The 27,268-nt window shown below is 34.9% G+C and overlaps 1 protein-coding gene across 3 annotated transcripts; it reads right to left on the reverse strand.

Moving 5' to 3' along the window:
• Positions 1-26,999, reverse strand: BORA (BORA aurora kinase A activator). Of its 3 annotated transcripts, XM_069467162.1 has the most exons (11): positions 26,832-26,999; positions 25,013-25,119; positions 21,690-21,735; positions 18,793-18,874; positions 13,231-13,296; positions 12,598-12,654; positions 11,784-12,010; positions 11,072-11,204; positions 8,310-8,920; positions 1,074-1,205; positions 1-66 (listed from the first exon to the last, which is right to left on the reverse strand). In XM_069467162.1, the coding sequence occupies exons 1-11, from the start codon at positions 26,982-26,984 to the stop codon at positions 1-3; spliced, it is 1,680 nt and encodes a 559-aa protein (XP_069323263.1). In that variant the 5' UTR covers positions 26,985-26,999. The 3 variants fall into 3 exon arrangements, with proteins under 3 accessions (XP_069323263.1, XP_069323262.1, XP_069323261.1); XM_069467161.1 differs by lacking the exon at positions 25,013-25,119 and having other exon boundaries at positions 26,832-26,881; XM_069467160.1 differs by lacking the exons at positions 21,690-21,735; positions 25,013-25,119 and having other exon boundaries at positions 26,832-26,984.
• Positions 27,000-27,268: the final 269 nt, after the last annotated feature.

The following is a 27,268-nucleotide window of genomic DNA, read 5'->3' on the forward strand; positions in this document are numbered from 1 at the left end:
CTATGGACTGCTGCATTGAGAAGGACTTGCTGTTTTCATCCAACACCTTTGTGTTGTGTGTTCTTGCTGTGAAAAGAAAATACCTTGTTTTCAGTTTAAATAGGACTATTCAAGGATGCAACTATGATCTGACCTGTTTTAAAAACCTGAATGCAGATTTCTTTAGCTTAACTCTAAAGGGACAGAAAAGAGCATTTTTTTTTTTACAGATCAATTTTCTGTATCAAAAAGAATCCTCCCTTAATACCTACTTACATTTAGGTGCATAACTATAACCCTATCTCCTGAAACAGGATGAGCTTTCTTCAAGTTAATCTTAGAAGAGACCTGTTCCGACACTATATATTAATATAACAGAAAGGCAAAATGGAGGAAAGGAAAATTAAGGTGGCCTCCCCATTAAACTTCTTTTGGAGAGTTATGTTCAGTTGCACACTTGCTGTTTAGTGCTTTATGAATAAGTTGGCATGTAAAATTAAAGATTGTCCTCACTAGTGCCTAAAACTATGGGTTTCTTCATGTGTGAATACATAGTTATAAGCATAATACCTAGAAGGTTCAGTAAATGTCCTTATACCACCTTTGTATTACATAAACACTTTGTAGTATGTAAGATACTTGTGTTAACTTGTTTAGAACAACCAAAATCTATAAAGGCAACTGGATTTTAAAAAAACAGCCTTACTTTTAGTGCTTTTGATATAGTCTCTCAATTGTACTATTCTCTAATGAAAAATGAGCTGTCTTTTTGAAATAGTTCAAAGACAGCAAAATCAATATTTATAAGCAAAAATCTCTGACTCTTCTGTTCCCTTTAATCTTAAGAAACTGATTTCAAGCACCATTCCAAAGTTGAACTAGTTCTCCCTGTCCTACAGCCTCTTCTCTTACTCTCCCATAGTGGAAGAGTTTGAAAAGTGAAGTGTTTTGATTTAAAAACCACCTCCCACTGTTAAATAAAATGAAGATAAAATAAGGCATAAATAGATGATTAACAAAACTTTAAGTAGAAGGGGGGGAATATATTGAAAAAAGTCACATTAAGTACATTAAACTTTATATTTTCTCCATACCTTTATATTAAAAACTTGAGACTTAGTTTCCACTTCAAAAGTTTGTATATCACTTTCTTTGCAGTAACTTTCTGCCCCGACTGTATCCATAGTATTGCTTCCACAATTCTGCGTATTGTAGCCACTATCCATCTGACAGAAAGGAGAAAAGAAAACAAAACACCTAAGGATAAAATTGCAAACTTATTCACTTATCCGTAAGATTTATTATGAGGAACTTAAAAATTTAAATAAGTAAATCACTGTATACTTTCATTCACTACATCCGAACAATACAATATTTAATTGTTGATCATATTGAATAAAACTTAAATATAAAAGGTAATTCTAAATAGAACTGATTTTTTTCTGAGACAGGGTCTTGCTTTGTTGCCTGGGCTAGAACGCAGTGCTGTCTTCATAGCTCATTGCAACCTTGAATTCCAGGGCTCAAGCAATCCTCTTGCCTCAGCGTCCCAAGTAGCTGTGATCTTAAATACAGTCACTTTACTATACAGTTCCTTCCAGTGAAATGTCTTGTAGTTTCCTTTATAATCAGTGAACAAGCCACTGAGAACATGCTTTTCTGTTTCCTGTTACTTTGTGAACATACCCACTAGATGAAAATGAGGATTATTTTCCAAGTTTAGCTCTAAATGGCTTGCATGTGCCGCTAAATAAAATTTACCTAAAAGGAATGCTGCCTTCAAGAGTATTCAAAATAGGCCAGGCGTCGTGGCTCACACCTGTAATCCTAAGTATTCTGAGAGGCCAAGGTGGGAGGATTGCTTGAACCTAGGAATTCGAGACCAACCTGAGCAACAAAGCAAGACCCCATTCTCTACAAAAATATCAAAAAATTAGCCAGGTATGGCATGCCTGTAGTCCCAGCTACTCGGGAGGCTGAGGCAGGAGGATCGCTTGAACCCAGGAGTTTGAGGTTGCAGTGAGCTATGATAATGCCACTGCAGTCTAGCCGTGGTAACACAGACACTGTCTCAAAATAAAAGTATTCAAAGTACACCTTTTTTAAAAAGTGGGTTACATTATACTCAATTGTTCATAATGATGCCACGCATATAATGACTCTGGATGTTTAACTTTTCATGGTAATAAAAATTGTAGCACTCTAAGACACTGTTTCAGCTCAAAAGAGCAAAAAAAGATTATAGCAAGGTTCCAGTTTGGTGTACATATAAAATAAATATTTATTGAGTATCTTAAAACATGCCAGGGCCTATATGCACTCTATATAATTGTTCATATACATATGTTTTATAGTGTTTTTTATTTTCCCCAACAACCCTATGAGAGAAGATGAGGAAGCTAAGGCTCAGAAAGGTTAACTTTCACAATGTCACGCAGTAATGAGGTGACAAAGATCTGAGGCTCCAAAGCCCAGGTTCTGTTCACTACACAACACTCCATTTACCTGCATAATGCTGAGCACAAAACAAAGCAAAAAAACCCAAAAGGGCTTCAGCTTGCACTTTACTCTTCCCTGCAAATTAGGATAAGAGAGAAGGGAAAAGACTGTACTTTCGCTCCCCTCACAGATATTTAGAATAGTGTAGAAAGTGCATTCACTCATAATCCTAAAAAAAAAAAAAATGTTCCCAGTTATCAAGGCTGGATGCATATCTGCTACTATTGGGAATCATGTTCCATTAGAACAAAAGCCTTGCGACATGTAGAATAGAATCTATTACATTTCAGGGGAAATACCTGTTCTGCTATCACTCAATAGCTATTTGATCAAACACGTAAATATCAGGTTTTTTGCACAGTATCTGCTAATTAGTCTTCTAATATTTGTTACTGCCAAACAACTGGCTCATAACTCAATACTAACACATAACTGAATATACCCAAGGGAAAAGTCCCTCAGTAGTACAGCAGGAAGTAGGGCACAAAGTTTGTTCTATTTTATAGGAAAAGTAGGATCAACAGGAACCCAGTTAAGAGGTGGCTGACCTCACTGTCAATGCCTACTATGTGCCAACCAGACAACATATTAATAGATCTTGTTACCCACCACAGGCATCAAAGTAGACAACAGTATCGTTTTATAGTGGAAAAGGATGAGGTGTTAAAAATTAAAAAATCAAACGCTATTCACTGTGAAGTGGGTGTTGCCTTAAGATTGCTAAGCCTGGTAATGAGAACACTAATTCAAACTTAGTTCTGATAATGACGTGTATATTGCGGTTGGGCCATGCTGCCTTTAAATGGTGACTCTATGTCAGTCATTTTACATACACTTTGTAACTAACTTTTTTTTTCTAAATTTTTTTTTTTTTTTTTTTTTTGACAAGAGTCTTCCTCTGTCACCAGGGCTAAAGTGCAGTGGCGTGAACATACCTCACTGTAAACTCAAACTCCTAGGCACAACCAATATTTCTGGCTTAGCTTCTCAGTAGCTGGGATTACAAGCAGATGTCACCAAACCCAGCTAAGTTTTTCTTTTTCTACCACATAAATCAGATGTAATTGTCTTTTAAAACCCCTTAATGCTTCACAATTGGCAACAGTTGTGCCTTATGAAGGCATCCCTTGAAATCTGGCCCCAGCACTTTAGCCCTATCTCATCCTGAGTCCCCTGTGCTTGCTACCATTCAGAGGACCTTGATTCCCATTACTACTTATTTGTTTTGTTTTGCTTTTATTATTTTTAATTAACACATAATTGTACATATGGGTAGAGTGTGACATTTTGATATATGTATACAATGTCTAATGATCAAATCAGGGTGATTAGCATATTCATCAGTTCAAACATTTATCATTGTGTTGGGAACATTCAAAAGCCACTCTAATAGCTACCTGAAGATATTCAATAAATTGCTAATTATAGTCATCCTTTAGTGCTATAGAACACTAGAACTCATTCCTCCTACCTAGCTGTACTTTTATATCCATTAACCAACCTTTGGCTATCCCCTTCTCCCCCCTACCCTTCCCAGCCTTTAGTAACCACTATTCTACTCTCTTCTATGAGATCAACTTTTTTAGCTGAGTGAGAACAAGCGGTATTTATCATTCTGTGCCTGGCTTAATTCACTTAAATAATGTCCTCCAAGGTCATCCATGTTGAATGACAGAATTTCATCATTTTTTATGGCTAAATAGTATCCCATGATGTATATATACCACATTTTCTTTATCCATTCATCTCTTGACGGACCCTTAGGTTGATTCTATATCTTGACTATTGCGAATAGTGCTGCAATAAACATGGGAGTGCAGATATCTTTGACATATTGACTTCATTTCCTTCGGATATATACCCAATAGTGGGATTACTGGATCTTATGGTAGTACTATTTTTAGTTTTTTTAGGAACCGCCATAGTGTTTTTGATAATATTGTACTAATTTACATTGCCACCAACAGTGCCATTATTGCTTATTAAAAACCAATGATGCTCAGCCACTCTTAAGTTTACTCATATTAACTAATCACAATGATCATACTATTATCGTGTAATCCTATTATTATTCCTATTTAAGAGGACATAAGCTGAAGGAAGTTGTTACTTTCTAGAATTTTTAAAGCCAACAGAGCTGGGCTATAAATCAAAATCTGCCATTAGGCTTTCCCAAGCTCATGTTCTTTAATGACATGCGAGCCCCCCACCTATAAACATTTGCACCCAAGCCCATCCCAGCCCCCTGCTGTCTTATAAAAGTTGAAGGGTCACCTCTGCTAATTCCACCAGGGCTCAAGATTCTATCCCATCTCTCATGCCTCAGTTCTGTCATTTATAAAATGGATCACCATTTTACAGATGAGGATACTTACTGCATCCATAAGCCATCACAGGGATTAAAATCTGACTATAAAATGCTTGACGTAGTCTCTAATACTTGAAAAGGACACATAACTGATCTGTCTTACTAATAATTATCCTTCCTAATTCTTAAAAATATTCTCCCTCTTTTCTTCATTTAAATACTTTATGCTGTTTCTCTCATCTAAAGTAAAAATGGTAAAAAAAAAAACAAACTATAAAAAGATCTTAGACTTTGACGTTCTCCTCTAGCTATCACTCTCGTTCCTTTCACAACTAAGTTTCTTCAAAGAATTATCTACACACATTATTTCATTACTTCACCTTCTTTAACCTCCCTTCCATTCCCTTTTTACCTCCCCACCTTGAGGCCATTCAATTACCAACTACTTCTGTTATCAGCCCAATGGCTACTTTTAAAGCCCTACATTCCTTGCTTTTGACAGCACTAACCACTCTCCTGCTTCAGATGCTCCATGACGCTATGCTTTCCTCATGTCCCTCTCCTCTCTGGCTGGTTCTCAGTCTCCAGCACCTCTACTTCCTTTCTCCAACCCCTCAGTCTTTCTTCAGGGTTCAAAATCTTGGCCCACTGTTATTCTCACTTTATACAGTCCCTCTGATTGAACTTACCTATCTATACATTCTGTTGTCATTACACAAATAGGTAATGAATAGCTATTATGTGCCAGGTGTTTTTTAATTAGCACTGGGGATAAAAACATACGTAATTGTTGGATTAATGGTCTGACTGGAAAGAATGCAAAATGTCCATGGAGTCAGGACAGCATATAATGAGGTCTGACCTGGCTAGTGTGATCAGGGAAAGCTTCTCTGAGGATTTGACTGGTAAGTTGTGAACTGCAAAATCAATAGGAATTAACTAGGTAAAGTGGAATAGAAAGAGATTTTACACAGTAAGTGCAAAGGCTCTTTGACAGGACGGAGCGTGGTTTTTCAAAACTTTGGAAAGCCACTGGGACTGAAACAGAGAATGAGGGGAACAAGATAAAGCTGGCAAGTAAGGCAAAGGCCAGACCATGTAGTACCTTGCCAGCCACTTTATAGATTTATTAAATTAATACCAAAAGCAAGACAAAACAAAGCAAAGCTTAGAAAATAAAAGGTTCAATAGGTTACTATATAAACTTAAGGAAATCTTCCAAAAATTGGAAAACAAAGGAGATAAAAATATAACAAAAAGATTTTTAATAATTGAAAAATCAAAAGGACTCCCAAAGATGACAGTGAAAATGACAAAGGAGAAATCTAAGATATAGCCAAGAAACGATCCAAAAAGTGAAGGGCATAAGTTTACAGACCATAAGGACATTCTGAGTGCCCGTAACAATGGATGAAAAGAAACCCAAAGCAAAGAACATCGAAATTTCAAAACACTACGGACAAAGCAAAGATCCTATTCATGTCCAGAGAGGGGAAGAAAAATCATATACAAAAGATTAAGCATTGAAATAGTTTCTGATCTTCTACCAGCAATACTACAATAGTCAATGAAGCAATGCCTTCATATTCTGTGGGACAATTATTTCTAAACTCTCAAATGTGAGAGAAGGATGAACACATGATTAGACATACAGTGTCTTAAAAAATGTACTCTTCCTTAGGAAGCAGCAGAAAATGAGAAGGAAACCAAGAAAGAGAAGAATGGGATACAGAGAACAGGAGAGGTTAAGGGAATTCCCAGGATGATGACAAGGGCCTATCGTAGGATGAGAATTTTGTACCATGCATGGAAGCCAATCAATCCACAGTGAAGTTAAGTCAAAAAGCTCTGGGGAAATATGGCTATGTTCAAATGCTTGAAAACTCCCCATGTGGTGGAAAAATAACAATGTACGAAAACATTTTTAGTAGGCATTCTGTGGATCCGGCCCAAAGGGTAAAACTGAGACTACTTGGTAGATATCACACAGATAAAAACCATATTTTAGCTCAATAAAAGGAAGAAGTTTATAATGGTAAGAGTTTGAAAATGAAATGGACTACCTCTGCAGGAACTCAAGTATAGACTGGATGACAATTTAGTAATGACAACAATTATAGGAGAATATAAGCTTCCAATGGGTAGGTGGATTAGATAATGATTAGTATTTCAACAAAAGTATTTCATAATTCCTCTATAAATGCTCTGCCAAAAAAGAAAGTGAAAAAAGGAAAAGAAAAAGAAGTTAACAATACCGTTAAGACATACAGTTTTAAGACTATCTCTGCTTTTTTTACTTACAAAGCCAACTTTAGAAGCTAAAATATTTAAAAGTGACTCTAGTATAATCTCTTTTGAGCAAGGAACCTAGAAGTCAGGATAGGCAATATAGGCATAAAAATATTAGCAAAGGATTATATTTAATTTTGGGTCATTTAGAATCCTTCCATGAGTTTTGGCACTGAGAACTGAGAACAGTAAACTGAGAACACTAAAGCATTATATGAGTGATGTGAGGATTAGATGAATCAATAAAGTGGTTAGAAGAGTGCCTGGCATATCAAAACACTATGTAAGTATCAGCTATTATTATGATTCAGTATTAACCTGTGGATTACAGAACATGGATTCTAAAGCCAACTGCTAGGATCAAATCTCTGGTCCTCCACTTACTAGTTATATATAAGCTTCAGGCAATTTACTAAACCTCTGTGACCCTCAGTTTCCTTATCTGTAAAATGGGGATAATAGCACACCTACTTCACAGGATTGTTGTGAAGATTAAACGAATTGAAACTTTTGTGCCGGACTCAGTGCCTGGCATATAGTAGGTGCTACATAAGTGTTAGATGTTGTTACTATGAAATGGCAGGTAAGAATTCCCTTTCTTACTTTTGAAGTTTTCAAAATTCTCAGCTCAAACAATATAACAGTGAATGGAACAAATGTCTTTTGAAAGTAAGTGCTGGTTACCAAGTATATATCTATCTATCTAATGAATCAAGTTTCCCTGTTTGACATTGCAAAATTGGAAATGACATAAAAATGTAATCACATTTTTAAAAAGTACAAAAAATTATACGTAAAAGTGCTATAAACTCTGTCTTTCCCCTTAAATCACATAAACAAAAAAACAAAAATGATTTTGTTTTTAGAATACAGATCCTATACCAGAAATTGCATTTCTTTGGTGCTAGATTCACATGAAAGAGGGATGAATCTTGAGAGGCTGCCTGACTCTAGCAGTCCTTAAAAACAGAGCAGCTTGATTTCTTTTCTGTTCTCATCTTTTCCTACTCCCAATAAATATCAATTGATGTGAATATTAAATATGTAGAATCAGTATTAAAAGAAACCAACCCTCCTTGTATCACCTGATAGTTAAAATATATATATATATATATATATAATGCTACAGCCCTCACGTTTAACCCATTTTTCCCCCTTATACTGTAATCTTAGAAAAGAGAGGATAAATAACACCAAGGCAGTAAGTAAAGGACAGAATATTAAAATCCCTTACCTGAATGTTACTGCTTTCACAAGGAATGACACTGCTTTCAGCAAGAGGCGACATGCACATGTGAGAGTTTTCAATACTGAAGGCAATGCCACTCATAAAATCAGTCATGGGTAAACTCCCATTATCAACCGGCTCCTTAATCCAAGTGTTCTCATCTGCTATCTCTATAGGATCAACCATATCCACAGTGTTATTCTCCTTCTCACTTTCAACATCCTGCAACAGTGCTAATTCTTTCTCAGAAGCACTGGACTGATTTTGTGTAATAGACATGGCAGTCACAACTAGATGTGTGCCATGTGTAGAAGCATCACTATTCAACTGCCGTAGGTGTATTTCAGCAGCATCCATGCCTGGTGATGAAACATCTGTGGAAGGAATATTCTCTTTATCTTCTTTATCTTCACTGTGAGTCTCAAGAGTAAAAGGTATCTGAAGCAGTGAGGTCCGATACTGAGTACCACCTCTACACATCTCAAGTCTCATAGGAGACCAATTTTTAATTGGTGAGCAGCCATCTATATAAGGACTTCTGATACATGGATTAGTAATTCCATTAGAATTTGTTCCAGATGAAGCATCAGGAGAATGAAAAGCAAACTTCCTTTGTTCTGAAAGATTAGGAGGGAAAAATCACATCATAAAATCACAAAAATGGAAAAGCCATTACTTAATGGTAATAATGTTTCATGCCAAGAAAAACTGGATTTCTGTAACAGTAGTATTGTTTACTAAAGTGATATTTTTTTCCTGCTCCCCCAAAGTGAAATTCTGATGCTGAAAACAAACAGTAGCACCAATGAATGTGTCTCAATATGCAGGATGAGGCTCTTCAAAAATAATTTCTCTGGCACTTTTTACTCTCTAAAAATTATTTCCCTAAAAGCATACTGCTATTATACCAATACTGTTCATATACAAAGATGATCCCTAGCAAAGCAGCTGAAAGCTACAACTCAACAGCTGTACATGCTAAATGAAATATGTAAAATATATTTGTTTATGCAAAATACCATAATCAACATGAAAAGACAAAACTGGAAAATAATATTTGCAATAAAGAGCCTAACAATGATAATCAAATAATAAAAATGCTTTAAAACTTTTAAAACTACTTTTTATAACTTAATGAAGTTAAAAAGAGCTTAACAAAAACAAAAGTTTTTTAAAAATGGGCAAAAGCACATAAACAATCTTCCCGATGGTAAATAAGCATACAAAAAGTGTTCACTCACACAAGTAATAAAAATATGGAAGTTATAGCAATGAGAGACCATTGGTTTAACAATAACACTGAAGTCTGAACTAACAATACCCCCCCAAAGCCCAAACGGCCAATAAACATTTGGAAAAAGGTCAGCATCGTTAATGACCAAAGATGGAAAATTTAAAGCCATAAGAGATCTTTTTGTAATGTACCAAATTGGTAAACATCAAATAGAATAATACCAGTGTTTCTGGATGGGGGAGAAATAACTTTCTTACATACTATTGAAGAAAATTTTAATTGGTACAACCTTTTATGAAGAAAATTTGGTAAATTCATCAAGAGCCTTAAAAATATTCACCTCCTTGTGGCTCACGCCTGTAATCCTAGCACTCTGGGAGGCCGAGGCGGGTGGATCGCTCGAGGTCAGGAGTTCGAGACCAGCCTGAGCAAGAGTGAGACCCCGTCTCTACTAAAAATAGAAAGAAATTATATGGACAACTAAAATATATATACAAAAAAATTAGCCGGGCATGGTGGCGCATGCCTGTAGTCCCAGCTACTCGGGAGGCTGAGGCAGTAGGATCGCTTAAGCCCAGGAGTTTGAGGTTGCTGTGAGCTAGACTGACGCCACGGCACTCACTCTAGCCCGAGCAACAGAGCGAGACTCTGTCTCAAAAAAAAAAAAAAAAAAAAAAAAAATATTCACCTCCTTTGATAAAATAATTCTACTTCTTAGAGTTTAATTTACAGATATAAATATGTGCAACACAATGTATAGTTTTGTGATAAAGAAAAATTAGAAAAAATTTAAATGTTTAACAATGGTTGAAAATAAATGATACATCCAAGAAATAAAATATTACATGACAATCCAAAATCACGCTTTGAGACAATAATAAATGACTTGAACAACCTAAGAAAATGCTCATAAAATGCTTTGTGAAAAAAGCAGGCTACAGAACCATGTGTGTGCACGTGTGTGCATACAGATATGTACATCTATATACATACCCGCACACTCAAAGACTAGCAAAATACAGTTTTCAATTTTCCAATTTTGTTTAGTATAAACAGTTTTTTTAAACCGTGAAGTTTTCAAAAAGTGCTATAATTTTTCAAAGAGAAATTCACAACTGCAAAGAGAAATGTGTAAATTTCTACACATTGTATTTACCTGAAGAACCTTAACCAAGTGTACCTTTACTAAATATGAATATCTGATTACCGAAGTCTAAACCTGTAAGTCAGAAGGCATGTAAAAACCAACTTGTCTCTAAAATTGCCATGTTTCATTGATAGAATGTTTGATGTAAAGATTGCTAATCAAAGTAATTATATTTAAAATTAGAGTGGAAATTTGGTGAGAATTCCAGCCTTTGAAGGTAAATTGTTCCTTTTGTGTAAAAAAAAAAAAAAAAAATAATCAAAGTTTCTAAATGTTAGATTCGTGATCATTTAGAGCTCTATAGTTAAAGCAAACAAAAAGAACCTCTTTAATAACAAATATTGACAGTAAAGAAGTTTTAACCAGGTATTTTATGATGAGACATACCTGAGAGTGGAGTCTTTCTTATTTGAAATGCAACTGGTGAGAAAGTGGGTGAAGAAATAGGTGAAGGACTGGTTATGCTTCCCAAACTGTATTTTTTTGCACTAGCTTGAATTGGGCTAGAAGAAAATTGCCCCTGTGATAAAAATAAATAAATAATAAATAAATAAATTTATATGGTTCTCTTCCTCAATTCAGTTATTCTGCATGCTATTTATCTTCATCTTCAAAACAGATTTATAAACTAGGAATTGTTCACAAGAACCACCAAAAGCCATCTTATAACAAAAATAACTAAGAAGATTGCTACAAAAATGTTGCAATGGAATATGTTAGTCAAAATACAAATGCATTGTGTTTAAATAAACCATTAAATTTCATACTAAGTAGGTGTCTGTGAAAAATTTTTAAATAATTTACTCCATTAATGCCAATCCAGTTGTGTTGTACTGTAAATCTTACTTAATTCTGCAAATAGTATGTTGAATGAGATTCCTTGAGATCCATGATAAACTTGGTTATCCCGTACACCTCTAAATACAAAATTGGAGAGAGTCTGACCCAAAAACATGCCTATGACTAATGACAATATATGAACTAGGTTAGTCTTCATGAAGTAGAATACCTAAAAGACTCCTCCTGAGTGCAATATGAGCATCTAGGTCCAAGCACATCTACAGAAAATTAACCAGCCACTTTTTGGTATACTTCTTACCGAACTTGGTGTCTGCACAGGGCTCCTACACTGTACAGGAGATAAATCTATTGAATAAAAAACCTCAAGTGATGCTTGAGCACTGCTATGAGGACTTCTGGAAGAAGCTGAAGGTAAGGAGTCAGAGATGCTTCCGTTCCCATCTAAAAACAGCTTTCTTCTGAGGGATGAAGAACTGAGGTTTCCAGGAGATTGATCTGCAAATTCATCAGCTCTAAAATAGTCACCTATATTTAATAATAGAATAAAATGTAAAGCTAGCTGTTTTGAAGAGCAATTATACTTCTGTTGCCTGACTTTTTAAAAACCAGCATGTACTATATGTTTGAATTTTTTTCAAACTAGAGAGCAAAATATAATTGCATATGTGATGTTTTAAATCTTAAATTATTCCTTTTTACTTATTTATTATTATTATTTTTTTAGAAATAGGGTCTCACTGTCACCCAGGCTGGAATGCAGTAGCCTGATCATAGCTCACTGCAGCCTCAAGCTCCTGGGCTCAAGCGCTCCTCTTGCCTCAGCCTCCTGAGTAGCTGGGAAAACAGGCACGTGCCACCATGCCTAACTATTCCTTATTTTTTGAGTGCTTCATTATTAGCATAGGTAATACCAATAAAATGTTTACAGTGTATGTCTACAGTAAAATTTATTACAATAAAAAGGCTAATTCAGACCATGTTCAATAAAAAGAAATTTCTGGACAGTTTCCGCACTTCTTTAGAAAGAGGGACTGCCACATATTACCATTTACAAAAAGCCAGCAAAACAAAACTTTTAAGTTATTAAAGGTTTAAACAGACATAATATTTACCTAATATATTTTCTAAATTAAAATCCACAGGAAGAGACAGCAATGTCTGACAAGCAGCTGGAAGCAAGCAAGCAAATAAATAAATAAATAAATACAAACATAGATAATCAATGAAAGCATATGACATGCCCTTTAGCATGTGCTTCCCAATCAATCATCTCCCCAGGCTATTCCAGCCAAACAGAATTATTCTATTTCCGCATTCTATTACATACCATGCCACTTTCCTATGAGCAGTTTCCCATACTTTTCGCCACTGATACAAACGTGTTAATAGAAACAGTTAATTTCTTGCTATGGTTCTGGCACTTGAATTAAGAAGGAAGCCAGCCTATGTCTGGGGGGAGATTTCCCACATTAACAAACTTTCAAAAGAATGCTTTCCAAAATCAGAAATCAATTCACACACTTTGAACAAGAAAACACTATTGCTATTTCTAAAACATGGCTGGATGTATCTATCTGTTCTACTATATTTATTTCTAAAAGACAGCTCTCATAGAATTATTTAGCTCATTCATAACAAGTAAACAATGTCAGTTCCAGAGGAAAGTGTTACTACATGACCTGGGCTTAAAATCAAATATAGCTTCATATGGAACACATTTCTTTGCAGACTGTGTTCATACTCACCATTGCTTTTCTCAGAATCAATGGTCAGCTTTTTTCCAATTGGAGAGTCACTACATATGTTAATGCCTATAAAACATTTTCAGAAAAAAATCTTACATTTTATATCTTTCATTTACTTTAGTATTTACTTTTTCCAGAGTAAAACATTAAAGTGAAAACTTTTATTTTACACCTTTAAAAAAAATATTTCTTGGCGTGTTTCTGTTAGGTTGATTATTTTTTTAACATGGAAGAAATACAAGGATAAAAGTAAAGGATTATCATAGCAAATAAGGAGACAGAAAGTAATGCTCTTTTTTTTTCATTTTTTTACATGACAAATAATTACTCTATATATTTATGGGTACAATGTGATGTGTCCATACATGTGTGCATGGTGGAAAGAGCAAATCAGGCTAATTTACATATCTATTACCTCATATATTTTTCATTTCTTTGTGGTAAGAACATTTAAAATCCATTCTTTCAGCAATTTTGAAATATACAATTCATTATGATTAACTATAGTCACCTTGCCATGTAATAGATCACCAGAACTTATTGCTCCTAACTGAAACTTCGTAACCTATAACCAACATTTCCCTGACTCCCCCAGCCCCTGGTAACCATTATTCTACTCTACTTTTATGAGTTCAAATTTTTTAGATTCCAAATATAAGTGAGATCATACAATATTTGTCTTTCTGTGCTTGGCTTATTTCACTTAGCATAATGTCCTCTAGATTCATCCATGTTGTCACAAATGACAGAGTTTCTTTCTTTTATAAGGCTGAATAGTATTCCATTGTGCATGCACACCACTTTTTAAATCCAATCATCTGTTGATGTACACTTAAATTTTCTTTTTTGTTGTTGTTTTTAAACAAGCCCGTGCTTTTCCTCAGATTCCTTCCCTCCCTCCTTCCTTCCTCCCTCCAACCTGTGCTTTCCTATCTTGGCTATTGTGAATAGTACTGCAGTGAATATGGGAATGCAGATATCTCTTCAAAAGATTGATTTCAATTTCTTTGGATAAATACCCAGTAGTGGGACTGATGGATCTTTCTAAGGAAAGCATGGTTGCTCTCCATGATACTAACCTTAAAAGGTTAGGGGTATATTTTACTCGTCTTCAAATAGATCCTCTGTCACTTAAAGTTTTCCCAAAATGGGTTCAGATAAACTGTCTGGATTAAAATGTCTGAAATCTGATCAAAAAAACCATGCTCAGTTTCTTTCACAACAGGAGTCAAAAATATGGGTGCAATTTTTTTTAAAAAAACCGTAAGTTTTATAACCTGAAAAATCACCAGATTAAAAAAATCATTGTTTATGATGAAAATGACCAATATAAGCAAAATAAACGGTAAAAGGCAAGGAGTCAAAACAAAACAAGACAAAAAACCCCAAACCAGAAGCTTAAAATAACAGAATAGACTCTAGTAATGTGACAATACTAAATTAAAAAATGAGTGAGTGGGTGGGTGGGCCAGAGAATGAATTAAAGTCCCCAGTTAAATACTATCAGAATGGGTAGAACAATAAAACAAAAAATAAAATTCTGGATTCAGATGCCTTCTTCCCTGTAGGCATGGTGACCTATTATATAAGGTAAATGTGATCAATGCTTTCTTTGCCTAAAATACTATCGTAGCCATTAGGACGAAGTCCAAACACCTCAATGCCTTGCGAAGCCCCTCAAAACCTTGTCTCTTTCTCTAGCATGGTTGCCATCCAGCTAAACACTATTTAGTTGAGTACCTTAAAAAAATAAAAAAGGTTTTTCTCTCACCTCTAGGTATTATCTCATGCTCTTTCCTCTCTGCCTTCTCTCCCCATTCCCTGAGTCTGGCAAACTCAAATCCAAGCTTAAACTGCATCTTCTACCAGCATGCCTCCCCTGCCCTCCTCAGACCAGACACCCTCAGCAACATTATCACAACACTTTTCAACCCTACTACAAGTGCTTTCTTGTTTCCCCTGGAAAGACTTCTTAAACAAGTTTAGGACCACAATCAAATGAAGGAAAAGGCGATGGATTTGATTACATCAAAATAGGAATTTCTATGCGACCAAGGACATCAAGAACAAACATAACATACATATGACAGAATGGGAGATGGAATTTGAAACGTTTAAAACCAATATCACTACAATATGTAAAGTATCTTGGAAAAAAAAAAGGACAGCATCTCCAATAGGAATATGACCAATGAATCACAAATAAGCATTTTCCAGGAGGACATTAAAAAGGCCATTAGTATATGAAGAAGACAAAACAAAAATTAAAATGGTCATTTGCTGGACAATGCCAACATTGGCAGGGATGTTGGGACACAGGAACCCTAGGCACTGTTGGTGGCTGTGCAAACTGTACAGACATTCTGGAGAGCAGCATTCTAGCACTGTGTAGTCAAATTAGGTAAACATATATCCTATAATTCAGAAATCCTCTGCGTACATATACGTTCCAAATGAATGAATTCTCATGGAAGTCCATAAACAAAAACACATGAAGATATGCATTGAAGCACCTTGTTGCATAAATATTTTTAACAGTAAAAGCTAACAGCACAAGCTAACATGTATAAATAAAACCACTTTCCCCCATTCATCATTTTCTTTGTTAATCTTTAACAAAACACTTACCATGTGCTAGGTAACATGATCTTAGAGGTGCTTCGACAACCATCATTTTATAGATAAGGAACCTGAGGCACAGGAAAGCTAAGTAACTCGGCTACCATCACCCAGTGAGTGAGCTTTACTGGGTACGTTTCAAACCCAGACAGTATTACTCTACAGTAAGGGTCAGCAAACTATGGCCCGTGGCACAAATCTGACCTATCTCTTATTTTTGTAAATAAAGCTTTACTGGAACATACCTATAATCACTCATTTACTTATCGTCAGTGGCTGTTTTCGTGTTACAGCAATAGAGTAGTTATGACAAAGACTGTGTGGTCTGCAAAGCCTTAAATATTTAATTTTGGGTTCTTTACAGATAAAGGTTGCCAACCTTAGCCTTAAAGGAGTGTTGTCCAATAGAACTTTTTCTGTGATGATGGAAATGTTCTATATCTACACTATCCAATATGGTCACCAATAGCCACATGCGGTTATTAAATACTTGAAATGTGAATAGTGTGAATCGGGAACTCAATTCTTAATTTTAATTTTTAAATTTAAATAGCCACACATGGCCAGTGGCTACCGTATGTCAAGAAGTGTGAAGAATCTAAGGTTTTACCCTACTTGCCAGTTAACAAGTAAACATATCAAAGTTCCATGGCTGCTGGCTGAAGACATGAGGCTTCTGGGAAAAGACAAAGGACTTCATTATTCTCAGCGAAGCAGGCAGCGTGAACGTAATGTTCAAATCAATTCCTTTTGTCCCCAAGTGCCAAGAAGGTGACATGAAACAGTCTGGTGCAGTGAATTCTTATAATTTCTAATATAAGCCAGATTTTCCCATACCAAAAGCAGGGCTCAGTAATCCTTGACAGAGTTTCCAAGCTCTGCACCTTAATGGTCAATCCAGATGTCTGACTTACACAACTTCCTCCTGGTAACCACCTCCCTATGGGACAGCTACATAGAGCCTACCTGACTGGTCCTGCTGACCTGGACACCCCACAAGGACTATGCAGATATGCCACAGTGACCACCTGTCAGTCACTGCATGACCTCCTGGAACTCCTGCCTGCTTGCTTTAAACCTACCAGCTCCCCAAAGGAAACCTGTCTGGATAATGCTCTGGATCCACAGGTCCCTTTTTCTCTCTCCCTGACCTCCATGTATGTGGCCTCCAGGCATGCACTGTACCCCAGGACTTGTAAGTAGTAAAATCTTTATTTCTATCTTCTGTCTCCCCTAATCATTGGAGGAGTGCTATCTTAAAGATTCAAAATTAAAATACCCAGGTGAATGCTATGTACAGACTGGGTTTTCATCACAGCTAAGGGATCCCAAGCTTAGGAAATCTCATTCTTTTATGATAGACTGCAAGCAAATCTGCTCCAGAGGGAGCCATCATCTTTATTATACTGGATAGCAAAACAAACTCACCCTCTTCTCTGGTGGGACGCACTGTCTCTATCTTCCAAGGATGTGCATGGTACAAACATCCTTGAAAAGATAGTTTGGAAGAAAACCTGTCCATGCCACTCCTCAAAAGACGTACAGAAATGTGAGACCTACGGAGAATTGTCTCCCAGTACCATATTACATAACACAGTTCTGGAGCCCATCTGTTAACCACCGTGCTGTCATCATGGGCTTGATTTTCCAAGACTCTACAGTATTTTTAGCATCTTCCTGATCCTACATCACTTTAACTAAAACAGGATACTTGGAATATTTAATGATGTCATAAAAAGGATCACAGAAGATTAATCTGTTAAAAAATCCAACGTTAAAGAATTTTGGGGAAAAAAACTAGCACTAGCATCTATGAAAATGTCACCTTGGACATAGAATTTTAAAGCTGGGAGGGGTATTAATAGAAAATTCTCTATTTCAATCCTTTTTTTCCACAAATAAAAAACTGACGTTCAAAGAGATTGCCTACTTTGATCCAGGTCATCCTTCTGGTTTATAGTAGCAGGAGGTTTACAATCCAGATCTCCATCCACTATCACAAGTTACCAACAGTTTGTAATAGTTAAGAATACAAAATCTGATTGGAGAATGCCTAATTTTGAATCCAAGTTCTACCACTTTTATCATCTCTGTGACCCTGGAAAAGTGCTCCAATCTTTCTAAAAGTAGGTTTTCTCACTTATAAAATGAGAGCCAACAATTGCATCTCTCTCATACAAGTTGTAGTGAGGAATTATTGAAAGCACTTAGCATTGTCCTGGCACAGAGAATGTACTCAAATCCACTTATTATTGTTGTGTTTTTGATGAAGAAGGGAACAAACATTCCCTGTGTACTGAGAACATAATTAAGGTATGCCTATAGAAAGTGGGTAATTCCACTGCAATGAGGGATACGTACACACAAGCGATATTTGAACACTGTCTCACAAACTAAAGGGCAGTGAGAGCAAATATAAGACAGCCACTGCCTGGAGGTAGAAAGATATTTGACAGATTACTGGCTTGCCCTTTAATTTCCTTATAAATTTTGCAGATGATCAGCTGTAATACACTGTCCCAGAGGTCATACAAGTCTCCATGCTTCCTCTACCTTTATAAGAAATCAGCAAATTAGCAAAAGGCAAAGCAATTTAAGGATTTTATTTAAAATATTAACCTTCAAAAGCATTGCTAAAGTCATTAACAACTCAGCTCTATATTCAATATCAACCATTTCTTCATCTATGAATCCTCTAAAATAACCATCATAACTGATATTAACAATAGTCATGAGGAAAAAGTTAAATTCAGAACAGAACAGCCAAAAAAAAAAAAAATTCTGTATATTTTAGTCAAATTTTGAATCCTAACCCTAAAAGTCCTCCATTATCCTGAAATTTAATTTAAAGCAAGCTCCTTACCAAAACAGATAAACTGACACTTGACTGTATGTTCCTTTACATTCACTGATTTTTATTCATATGATTTTTAGTACACTCACATTTACTGGAATGATACTCTGAAAGCTGTTTCCCTTCATGATCAGTCCAAGGAGAGGGTACGATGACATCTTTAGTGAAAAACTAGGAAAATTAAAGTCATACAATTAGGCATAACTTCCCCCAAAATGTGAGGAGGTACCTGTGTTACTTTCATATAACCAATAATCATGTGACATACTGACTTTTACATTTAAAATTTGTAGCACTTAAAAGCACAAATGACCAAAAGTGAAATGGAAGAAATTTAAAGTATTTATAAAGAGAAATCTTAATACTTCACATCAACAACTTAAATTTGAAACTTGCAAATTAAAGGTAAGGGCACTAATCATAGACAAAATACTTTAAATTCCTCCCCCATTTTTGGAGAGTTTGTAACAAAAGGGAGGATGAAGAGGAAAGGAATAAATGGAGACAGATGTGTGTTAAGTTAGCCAGCATGAACGGTGTGCTGGAGCTGGCTGGCTTCTACTGGCTTTTGAGATCTGATTATTAAATTTTCAGGAATTTTGTGCATCAGTTGTTAAACACAGCCAATTTAAAAAATAGTAAAAATTTACAATTAAATAAATTGTATTAAAAATAAAGGTAATAAATATTCAAAACTCATCATTTGCTAATTACTACATTTACCAATATCTATGCTCTTGAGGTTAATTATGTCTTTTTATCGGCGTGTTAGAATTCTCACATATAATGATGGGCCACTGTACTTCTTTTCCCATTCAGTGATGTCACATCAGTGTTTGAATTGGACATGGCTGGAGTATTTACTCTGTGGGTAGCAGCAATCACTAAAAAGAATACACTTGACCAAAGGGCCAGTTGCTAAACATTTACCAGCACACCACTGGGCAGCGTATTCAAATGCAGATAGGGCACCTGGATATAATTCTTTCCTCTTTCATTCCTAATACAGTATTCTTTCCCTTCTCTATGTTTTGGGGGTAACTGAAAACATCTTTTTTATATTTGCCTACACATATGACAGAACTAATTTCCTTTAACTAAACTATACCTATGAATTTATGAGGAAAAGATGAAAAAAAGAGGAGGGGTCAGGTTATGATATAGACAATTCCCAGGAAAAAAAGAAATGGAAAAGACCCATAAACTTAGGAAGTGATATGTAAGTTCACTTAAAGGTAAAGAAATACAATACCAAATGACAGGATGGTATTTTAAAGTAATAACAGTAGCATGAATTAAGAAGTTTGATAATAATTAGTATTAGAGATGTGAAAAACAGGCCGTATAATAATGTAATATAATAATGTACACATGAGTGTAAATTAGTATATCCTTTTAGGAGGGTAATGTGGTAAAATCTACCAAAGCTAAAAATTCACAAAGCTTCTGACTTAGACGGTCCATTTCAAGAACACAGATATATGTACAAATCACTGCAGCACTACAGCATTATTTGTGACAGAAAAATAATGAACACAACTTAAACATCTGTCAATAGGGACAGGGTTACTATGCTGTTACTAAACGATAAAAATCTGTACATGCTGATTATAAAAAACATCTAAGAAAAATTATTAAAAACAAGATGCAAAATAGTATGAAAATGATGATCCTATTTGTCTAAAATATTTAAAGAATATATGCTATTATATACATAAAATTAATTTGAAATACACATAAGAATTATTATAGTAGTTACCTTTAAGAAGTGGGAGGGTGGAAAATGAGGCTTTTCATTTTCATTTTATATTTTTTCTTTGCACTTGAATTTTATTTACCATGTGCATGTATTTATTGTATTTTCAAAAATATATGTTTAAAAAATTTAATTTGTTTCTGATACAGTAGCCTTAATCTTCACTCTGACTTCATTTTCTTAAGCATTGCCTGCTGAATTCCCCTTTCAAGTTGAGACTTCTAAAAAGAGGGAGTATTACCCAAAGTGTTGGGAATTTACAAAGAGTCTGAGAATATTCAGCTGGGGAAGCACCAAGTGATTGGATCAGAATGAAAATTGTGAAACTGCTAGATAAAGAAGTAGGTAATATCTGGCAGGAATAAACATATGAAACTGCATTCTAAAAAACAGGCTGAGGGAACAATACTTACACTAAAAAAAAAAAAAAAAAGTACAGGAGAAGCCCAGGCATCACCTGATCTTTGAACACGCCAGAGCAGAAACCTTTTGGGGTTCAGAGAGCCAAGTATAGCAAAGGAATGGAGGTAGCTTGAGGGGGATATGGAGGGGGCAAAGGAAAAATCAGAAATGCTGCCATGACATAAAGACTTTCTGAAGAAAGAAATAGACAGATATCCCTTACTTGCACTCTTAAGAAAAAGAGTTCAGCAAACAAAAAAGCAAAAAGCAAAAAACTTAATTTTTTTAAAAAACTCTACATTTATAATATACACATTCTGCTTTTAGTAGTAAAACATTATATTTCATGAAATATATTCTATGTCTTAAAAATCCAAAGTCTTGACATCAAAAGATAAAACCATTACCAATGCCAATCTAGATTGTAAAGGCCCCAAAATATTCAACTTCCTCTACATAAACTCCAACTGGAAACAGAAGTGTGTGTTAATCAATATTCTGAAGGCACAAAGAAGAAAAATTGTGCTAGGCCCTGACAATGAAAAGATGAAAGAAGCACAATATTGGCCAAAAAAGAATTCAGTCTAGGGCAGAGAAACATTAAAGTGATCATTATAACAGTATATAAGTAATATGAGAAGTAGTGGAATAGCTGAAAGTCATTGGTCTTGGGAAAGCACAGAGGGTGCTTATATAGCTGGGGGCAGGCGGGGAGCTAGTGGGGAGATGAGACAGTGAAAGATTTGCAGAAAGTCTTCCTAAAAGAGGCCACACACATGCAGAATTGATCCTTAACTAGCTTAATGATCAGTAACAGTTTTAAGTTACCTCTTCAATGGCTTTTTGTCTTTTGTCTTCCACATCTTTATCTATTCTATACAGAGATAAAGAAGAAAAATAACCATGCCATTACTTAAGCTCATTGAACATTGACAATAATAACCTGTCAAAGAAATAATTTCCCTTTGTTGAAAACTGACAAATGTTAAGTTCACTTTATAATAAAAACGGGTGTCTTATAACATTTAGCAAATGGCAGTATTCTGAAATTCAACATTTAGCTATTAGGCTTACGTCCCTATTTTCCATTCAAAGCTTGAATGGAATAATATTTTCTCTTACAAGACTTACATTGATATAATTTTTAAATTGCTTTAACAACATAAAGTAATCTGAATAAACTTTGTCCTTTAAACAACACAAATTAAGAAGTATTTCATTCAACAGACATCTAAAAATTGCCCAAATTCTTACTCTTTGATTACAGCAAGTTTATCATAGCAATAATTTTAGAATCAACTCTTACTCTAAAATCGAACCAAAGAAACTATCATCCTTATGGTTAGGAATAAACAGGCAAGAATATTAATTCTGAAATAAAACCTCAACAATATAAAATTTTCTCCAAATGAATTATTTTTTTTTTGACTTTGGTACAATATGCCATTACAGCAACACAAATTTCTCAGCTATAAGATTTAATATAAATGTCCAGTCTCAAGGACAAGGCATGCACTTGCCAACAACTTAGCAGTTAGCCTTGTAAGACCACTTCCTTATCCCATTCTAGGAAAGAATGCTTGCTTTCCATCAATAAATTGGTAAGACACTTTTTAACAACAATTTAAAATGATTTTCTCTCAGAAATTTTTCATGTACATATTTGTTCATGACTTAACAAAGTTTACATGAGAATGTACACATTTCAGAAATTTAAATCAAGTGGATTTTTCTTTTTTTTTTTTTTTTGAGACAGAGTCTGGCTCTGTTGCCCCGGCTAGAGTGCCATGGCATCAGCCTAGCTCACAGCAACCTCAAACTCCTAAGCTCAAGCAATCCTCCTGCCTCAGCCTCCCAAGTAGCTGGGACTACAGGCATGCGCCACCATGCCCGGCTAATTTTTTCTCTATATATTTTTAGCTGTCCATATAATTTCTTTCTATTTTTAGTAGAGATGGGGGTCTCACTCTTGCTCAGGCTGGTCTGGAACTCCTGAGCTCAAACAATCCAACCGCCTCGGCCTCCCAGAGTGCTAGATAGGTGTGAGCCACCGCGCCCGGCCAAGTGGATTTTTCAAGTGGGAGAATTATAAGAAAATAAACTACAGTGATAACCCAAATATCCCAGCTTGAACAACAGCCATTTTGAGTTCTCTTCATCTTATTACAGTCATGACCAGGTCAAAATAACAGAGCATAATAATCTTACCATCTGAACTAAGCTCTAAACTTGCCATTACCATATTCAGAAACCTTTTGCTACTTCATCAGAGGGACTTTAAGAACCAGAAATATTCAGTTGATTGCTGGAAACAGTAAAAATCAAATATTGTAGAGCCAGATTATAAAGGTTCTAAGAGGTCATACAAAGCAGAGGATGCTGAGCAGCAACCCACAGAAGACAGGTATTATGCATACAAGTAATAGGTGTGCCATGAATGTAGATCCTTTGGGGGGTGGGGAAGGAGAGAAGACCTTTAGAACTGGTCACCTCCTGGTGGACGAGACTCATTTGTTTACACCAGTATCCCTTACAGTGATCATTTTCTGTGTGGGCAGTAGCATGAAAAAGATAAGAAAAACTGAAATAGAGAGCTCTGATTAGGTAAAAAGAGATACCAGAAGCCATTGCTTATTTCTAAGGATGAAATCAACATGCTCACTATCCTTGGTAGAGGCCTTAACCATTTGTTGAATTACATTAGTAAATTAAATTAAAATTAGGACATTTTCCCATTCTTTCCCCCTCTTCACAAATCTATTTACTGAAATACAGCAAGATTCTCTTTATAAACCTACACAGACAATACATAATTTATCAGTAAGTACAGAAATGTGCTGCAACTTTGGTCTAATTATATCGTTGACTCTTGAGAGCAGGAATAATATCCTCCCCTTCTCTTCGGTGTTTCTCACAGTACCTCACTGTACTCAATAAATATCTCTCTACCAACAAGATACAGTAATTGTCCATGATTCAATATATTGAAGAGATGAGGCAAAATAATTTAAGCATACATTTTGTGTGAAACAAAAAAATTAGTCATTAACTGTGATTCATTTGCTTTTTGATATTCTTTTCATCTTCTCTTTCAAAGGTATTATTTAAATTTAAGTTAAAATGCTTTTGTCCTTTGCACTCATTTTCTTCCTACAACACTTTTCATGGACATTCATTAACTATGAGTGAATGGTCATCGAATTACCAAGCAAAGAGAGGATGGAGGAGAAAAGCCAGGTAAGTATTTGCAAGAACATCTCAACATGTGTGCATTTTTATGTGATTGAATTCTAAAGTCAAAGGGAAAAGAGTTATCCTTTGTTTTGGATTGATAAGACATCTACCTTAAGACAAAAAATTAAAAGCTGGTCATATAATGATTTGAGTTTTTTCAAATATAAAAAAAACAGACTATAAAACCAATATAAGTGAAAGACTCCCTAAAACTATAAAAGAATAATATTACCTGATAATTTGTGATTAAAAACTAAATCTGTTCCCCCAAAGAAGTGCATGTTCTCACTACATTAGGCATCATTAATCAGCACAAGTCTGAGGCACATTAGTGCCTTGAAACCTACACAACATATTGACAAATAAGTTAAGACTGCACTGGGTATTATGCAGAATCCTAGAAATTATAATTCAGACCCGACAAGTGAACTATGTCAAAGTTGGCTGATATCTAAAAAAAACCTCCCTGTTGCACCCTTCAATTCAATGTGTCTTTAACTTGTTAAAGGGATTTTAGGCTTCCCCAAATATAGATAGCAACTAACAAGCATTTTGCTTTACCCCAAACTACTAAAAAAGAAAACAAAGTCAATGGCAGAAGCCACAACCATGCAAAAAGGTACAAATTTCAAAATGCCCTTCCTTCTACCAAATGCTAGGGAGGCAGACCTGTCCCATAAGTAACAAGGGAGAAGACTGTCTAAAAGAAAAGGGTTTCTATACAGATTTCGAACTCTTAGCAAGAAAATCCTTTGGGATGTAGTTCTTCGAACTCATTCATTTAGATGGGAAAAATCTGCATCAAAATTTTTTCTCCCTGATATCTTTACATTATAAAAATATTCAACATTTAGAATTTCCTATGTTTCTTCACTTGAGAGTGTTATTACACTTAGGTGCAAGAAAGGAAAACTTACCGAGAATGACTTAAGTATAAAGCTTGACGATGAATATCTTCTGGATCTATTTCTACAGGATTTATTACAGCTAGTTGATCGATAGACCATCTAAATTTCCCTGGAGTCTTAACAAAAGAAAGCAAGTTTATAAGTAAAAGCAAACTAAAATAGGTCATTAAAATGCTAACCATTATCACCTTCAAAAATAATGTGGTTATAAAATTTTAAAGCTTATATTTTAAAATTTGATTTTACCACTAAATAAAGTGGCATATGGTGATCAAATCACACCGTATCAACTGACTTGACTGTATGTATCTCTTTTAAAAAATCTTCCACCTGGGTAATTTAAAAAAAAAACACTAATACTAAAAAAAAATCACAACAGAGTAATAAAGGTATAAAACTTCCACAATTGATACTTATCAATACTACACCCATGTAAAACTCTCTCAGAGTTATCAAAAGGTCTTTACTTTCACTAAGAATAAACTGAAATTAAACAAAGTCCTAACTACAGAAGTGGCTGCAAAAGCTATAAAATAGTTGATCCTTAAAATAAATATGAACTATTCATATTTATTCAACTATCCAAATGAACCAAAAGCTTATCCAAATCCTAGTCTGTAACTAGCAGTATATTCTAGACAAGTTCAGGCCTAAAAACTCAAGATGTCTTACATTCTAACTTTGAGGATTAAGTTGTAGTCAATCCATTGTTTATTTTTATTAAGACTAAAAGACAACTAAATTTTTATATGACTCATTTAAAAATCATAAGGTCAGATTAATGATTCAATATAAACTGTAACACTGCTCAACTTTCCTTTAATGCAAACCTGGTTCACTGTCCAAATTGAGATAAAAGGGTAGCAGAAACAGCCACTGAGTTTGCAGTTTTTCTAGGTAATGTGAAACATCAGACATCAAAAGAACTTCTCCAGTATAGCAAGTAACAGTAAAAATAAGCTAAAGTGATAAAGCCTTCCTTAATCTCTAAAGAGTACTTTTTCTTCATGTCACCATTGTGCTACTAATCATAGCACATATCACATTGTTTTGAAACTGCTCATTTAGTTGTATCTATCCCTTTAAAGTAGGGGTTGCCTGCAAGCTAAGAATGGTTTTGACATTTTTAAATGGTTGAAAAAACCCCAAAGAATATTAATATTTCTTGACACCTGAAAATTACATGAAATCCAAATTTCAGTGTCCATAAATAAAGCTTTACTGGAACATAGCCACCTTTATTTGTTTACACATTGCCTATGGCTGTTTTTATGATATGAGGCAGAAGTGAGTAGTTGTGACAGCCATCAAATGATCAGAAAAGCCTAAATATTTATTGTCTGGCCCCTAACAGAAAAAGTTTGCTGACCCTTACATTAGAGTATAACCGCCTTGAGGATTTGTGCCTAATGATCCTAACTTGTTCTCAGTGTAACCCCAGTGCTTAGCATTGTATCTAATATATAGTAACACTCAATGTTTGCTAAAAATGAGAATAGATAATTAGATAATACAGCTTCTTTTATAACATAGTAGATATATCATCAACCATAGTATCCAGCTCCTATAACTGCAGGAAGTTAACATATGTTAACTCTTGAATTAAAAAAAAAAAACCCAAACTAAAAAAAAAAAATCTTCTCACTAACTTCTTATTAGCCCAACCATGAGATTATCATGAACACTATAATAAAAAAAGCACATTGCAACTATATGTCTTCCATGATGTATTTCCCCTTTACCTTGTAAAAAAAATGTTCACATTTAAAATTATTTGTAATTATGTACATTTACAATTAGTGGTAAACACTAGTCAAGAATAACTTACTGGTAATTTTGTTGATTTAAAAACAGAAGGGCTGGCAAGAGTTTGTTCATGAAGATTAGAATAATCACTAGGACTTTCAAAAGGATTTAAAACAGGGATCCTTCCTGGAGTTTCCGGTGTTATTTGCATTTTTGATTCTTTGACATCTCCCATAGCCCAGAGAGAAGGCTAAAAAGAAATCAGAAAGATGCATTTTAAAACCACAAAGTTCTACAGATATTAATTTTGACAAAATATATTCAACAAACACGTTTCACAAAAAGAACTCAAAACCTGAGGCTCTTGGGGGCTATTTTATAGTGTACACAAGAAGTATCACATATACATTTCTCAAACGATCCTCGAAATACCCTTGAAAGCTACAGAGGTATTTGTGATATAATTTTGCAGAAGAATTAACAAGTTCAGAGAAGTTAAGTGGCTTATAAGTTAACAGT

The sequence above is a fragment of the Eulemur rufifrons genome, chromosome 4 (assembly GCF_041146395.1).
Source record: "Eulemur rufifrons isolate Redbay chromosome 4, OSU_ERuf_1, whole genome shotgun sequence".
Classification (NCBI taxonomy): domain Eukaryota; kingdom Metazoa; phylum Chordata; class Mammalia; order Primates; family Lemuridae; genus Eulemur; species Eulemur rufifrons.

What these genes read in the sequence shown, in the direction of transcription:
- BORA (XM_069467162.1), bottom strand. Translation starts at nt 26,984, where the DNA reads ATGGGAGATGTCAAAGAATCAAAAATGCAAATAACACCGGAAACTCCA. An exon ending in TTAAATCAACAAAATTACCA is followed by an intron (nt 25,120 to 26,831) that starts GTAAGTTATTCT and finishes TCTTTTGTTAAG; the next exon opens with ACTCCAGGGAAATTTAGATG. An exon ending in TGATTCTGAGAAAAGCAATG is followed by an intron (nt 12,655 to 13,230) that starts GTGAGTATGAAC and finishes GCTTGCTTCCAG; the next exon opens with CTGCTTGTCAGACATTGCTG.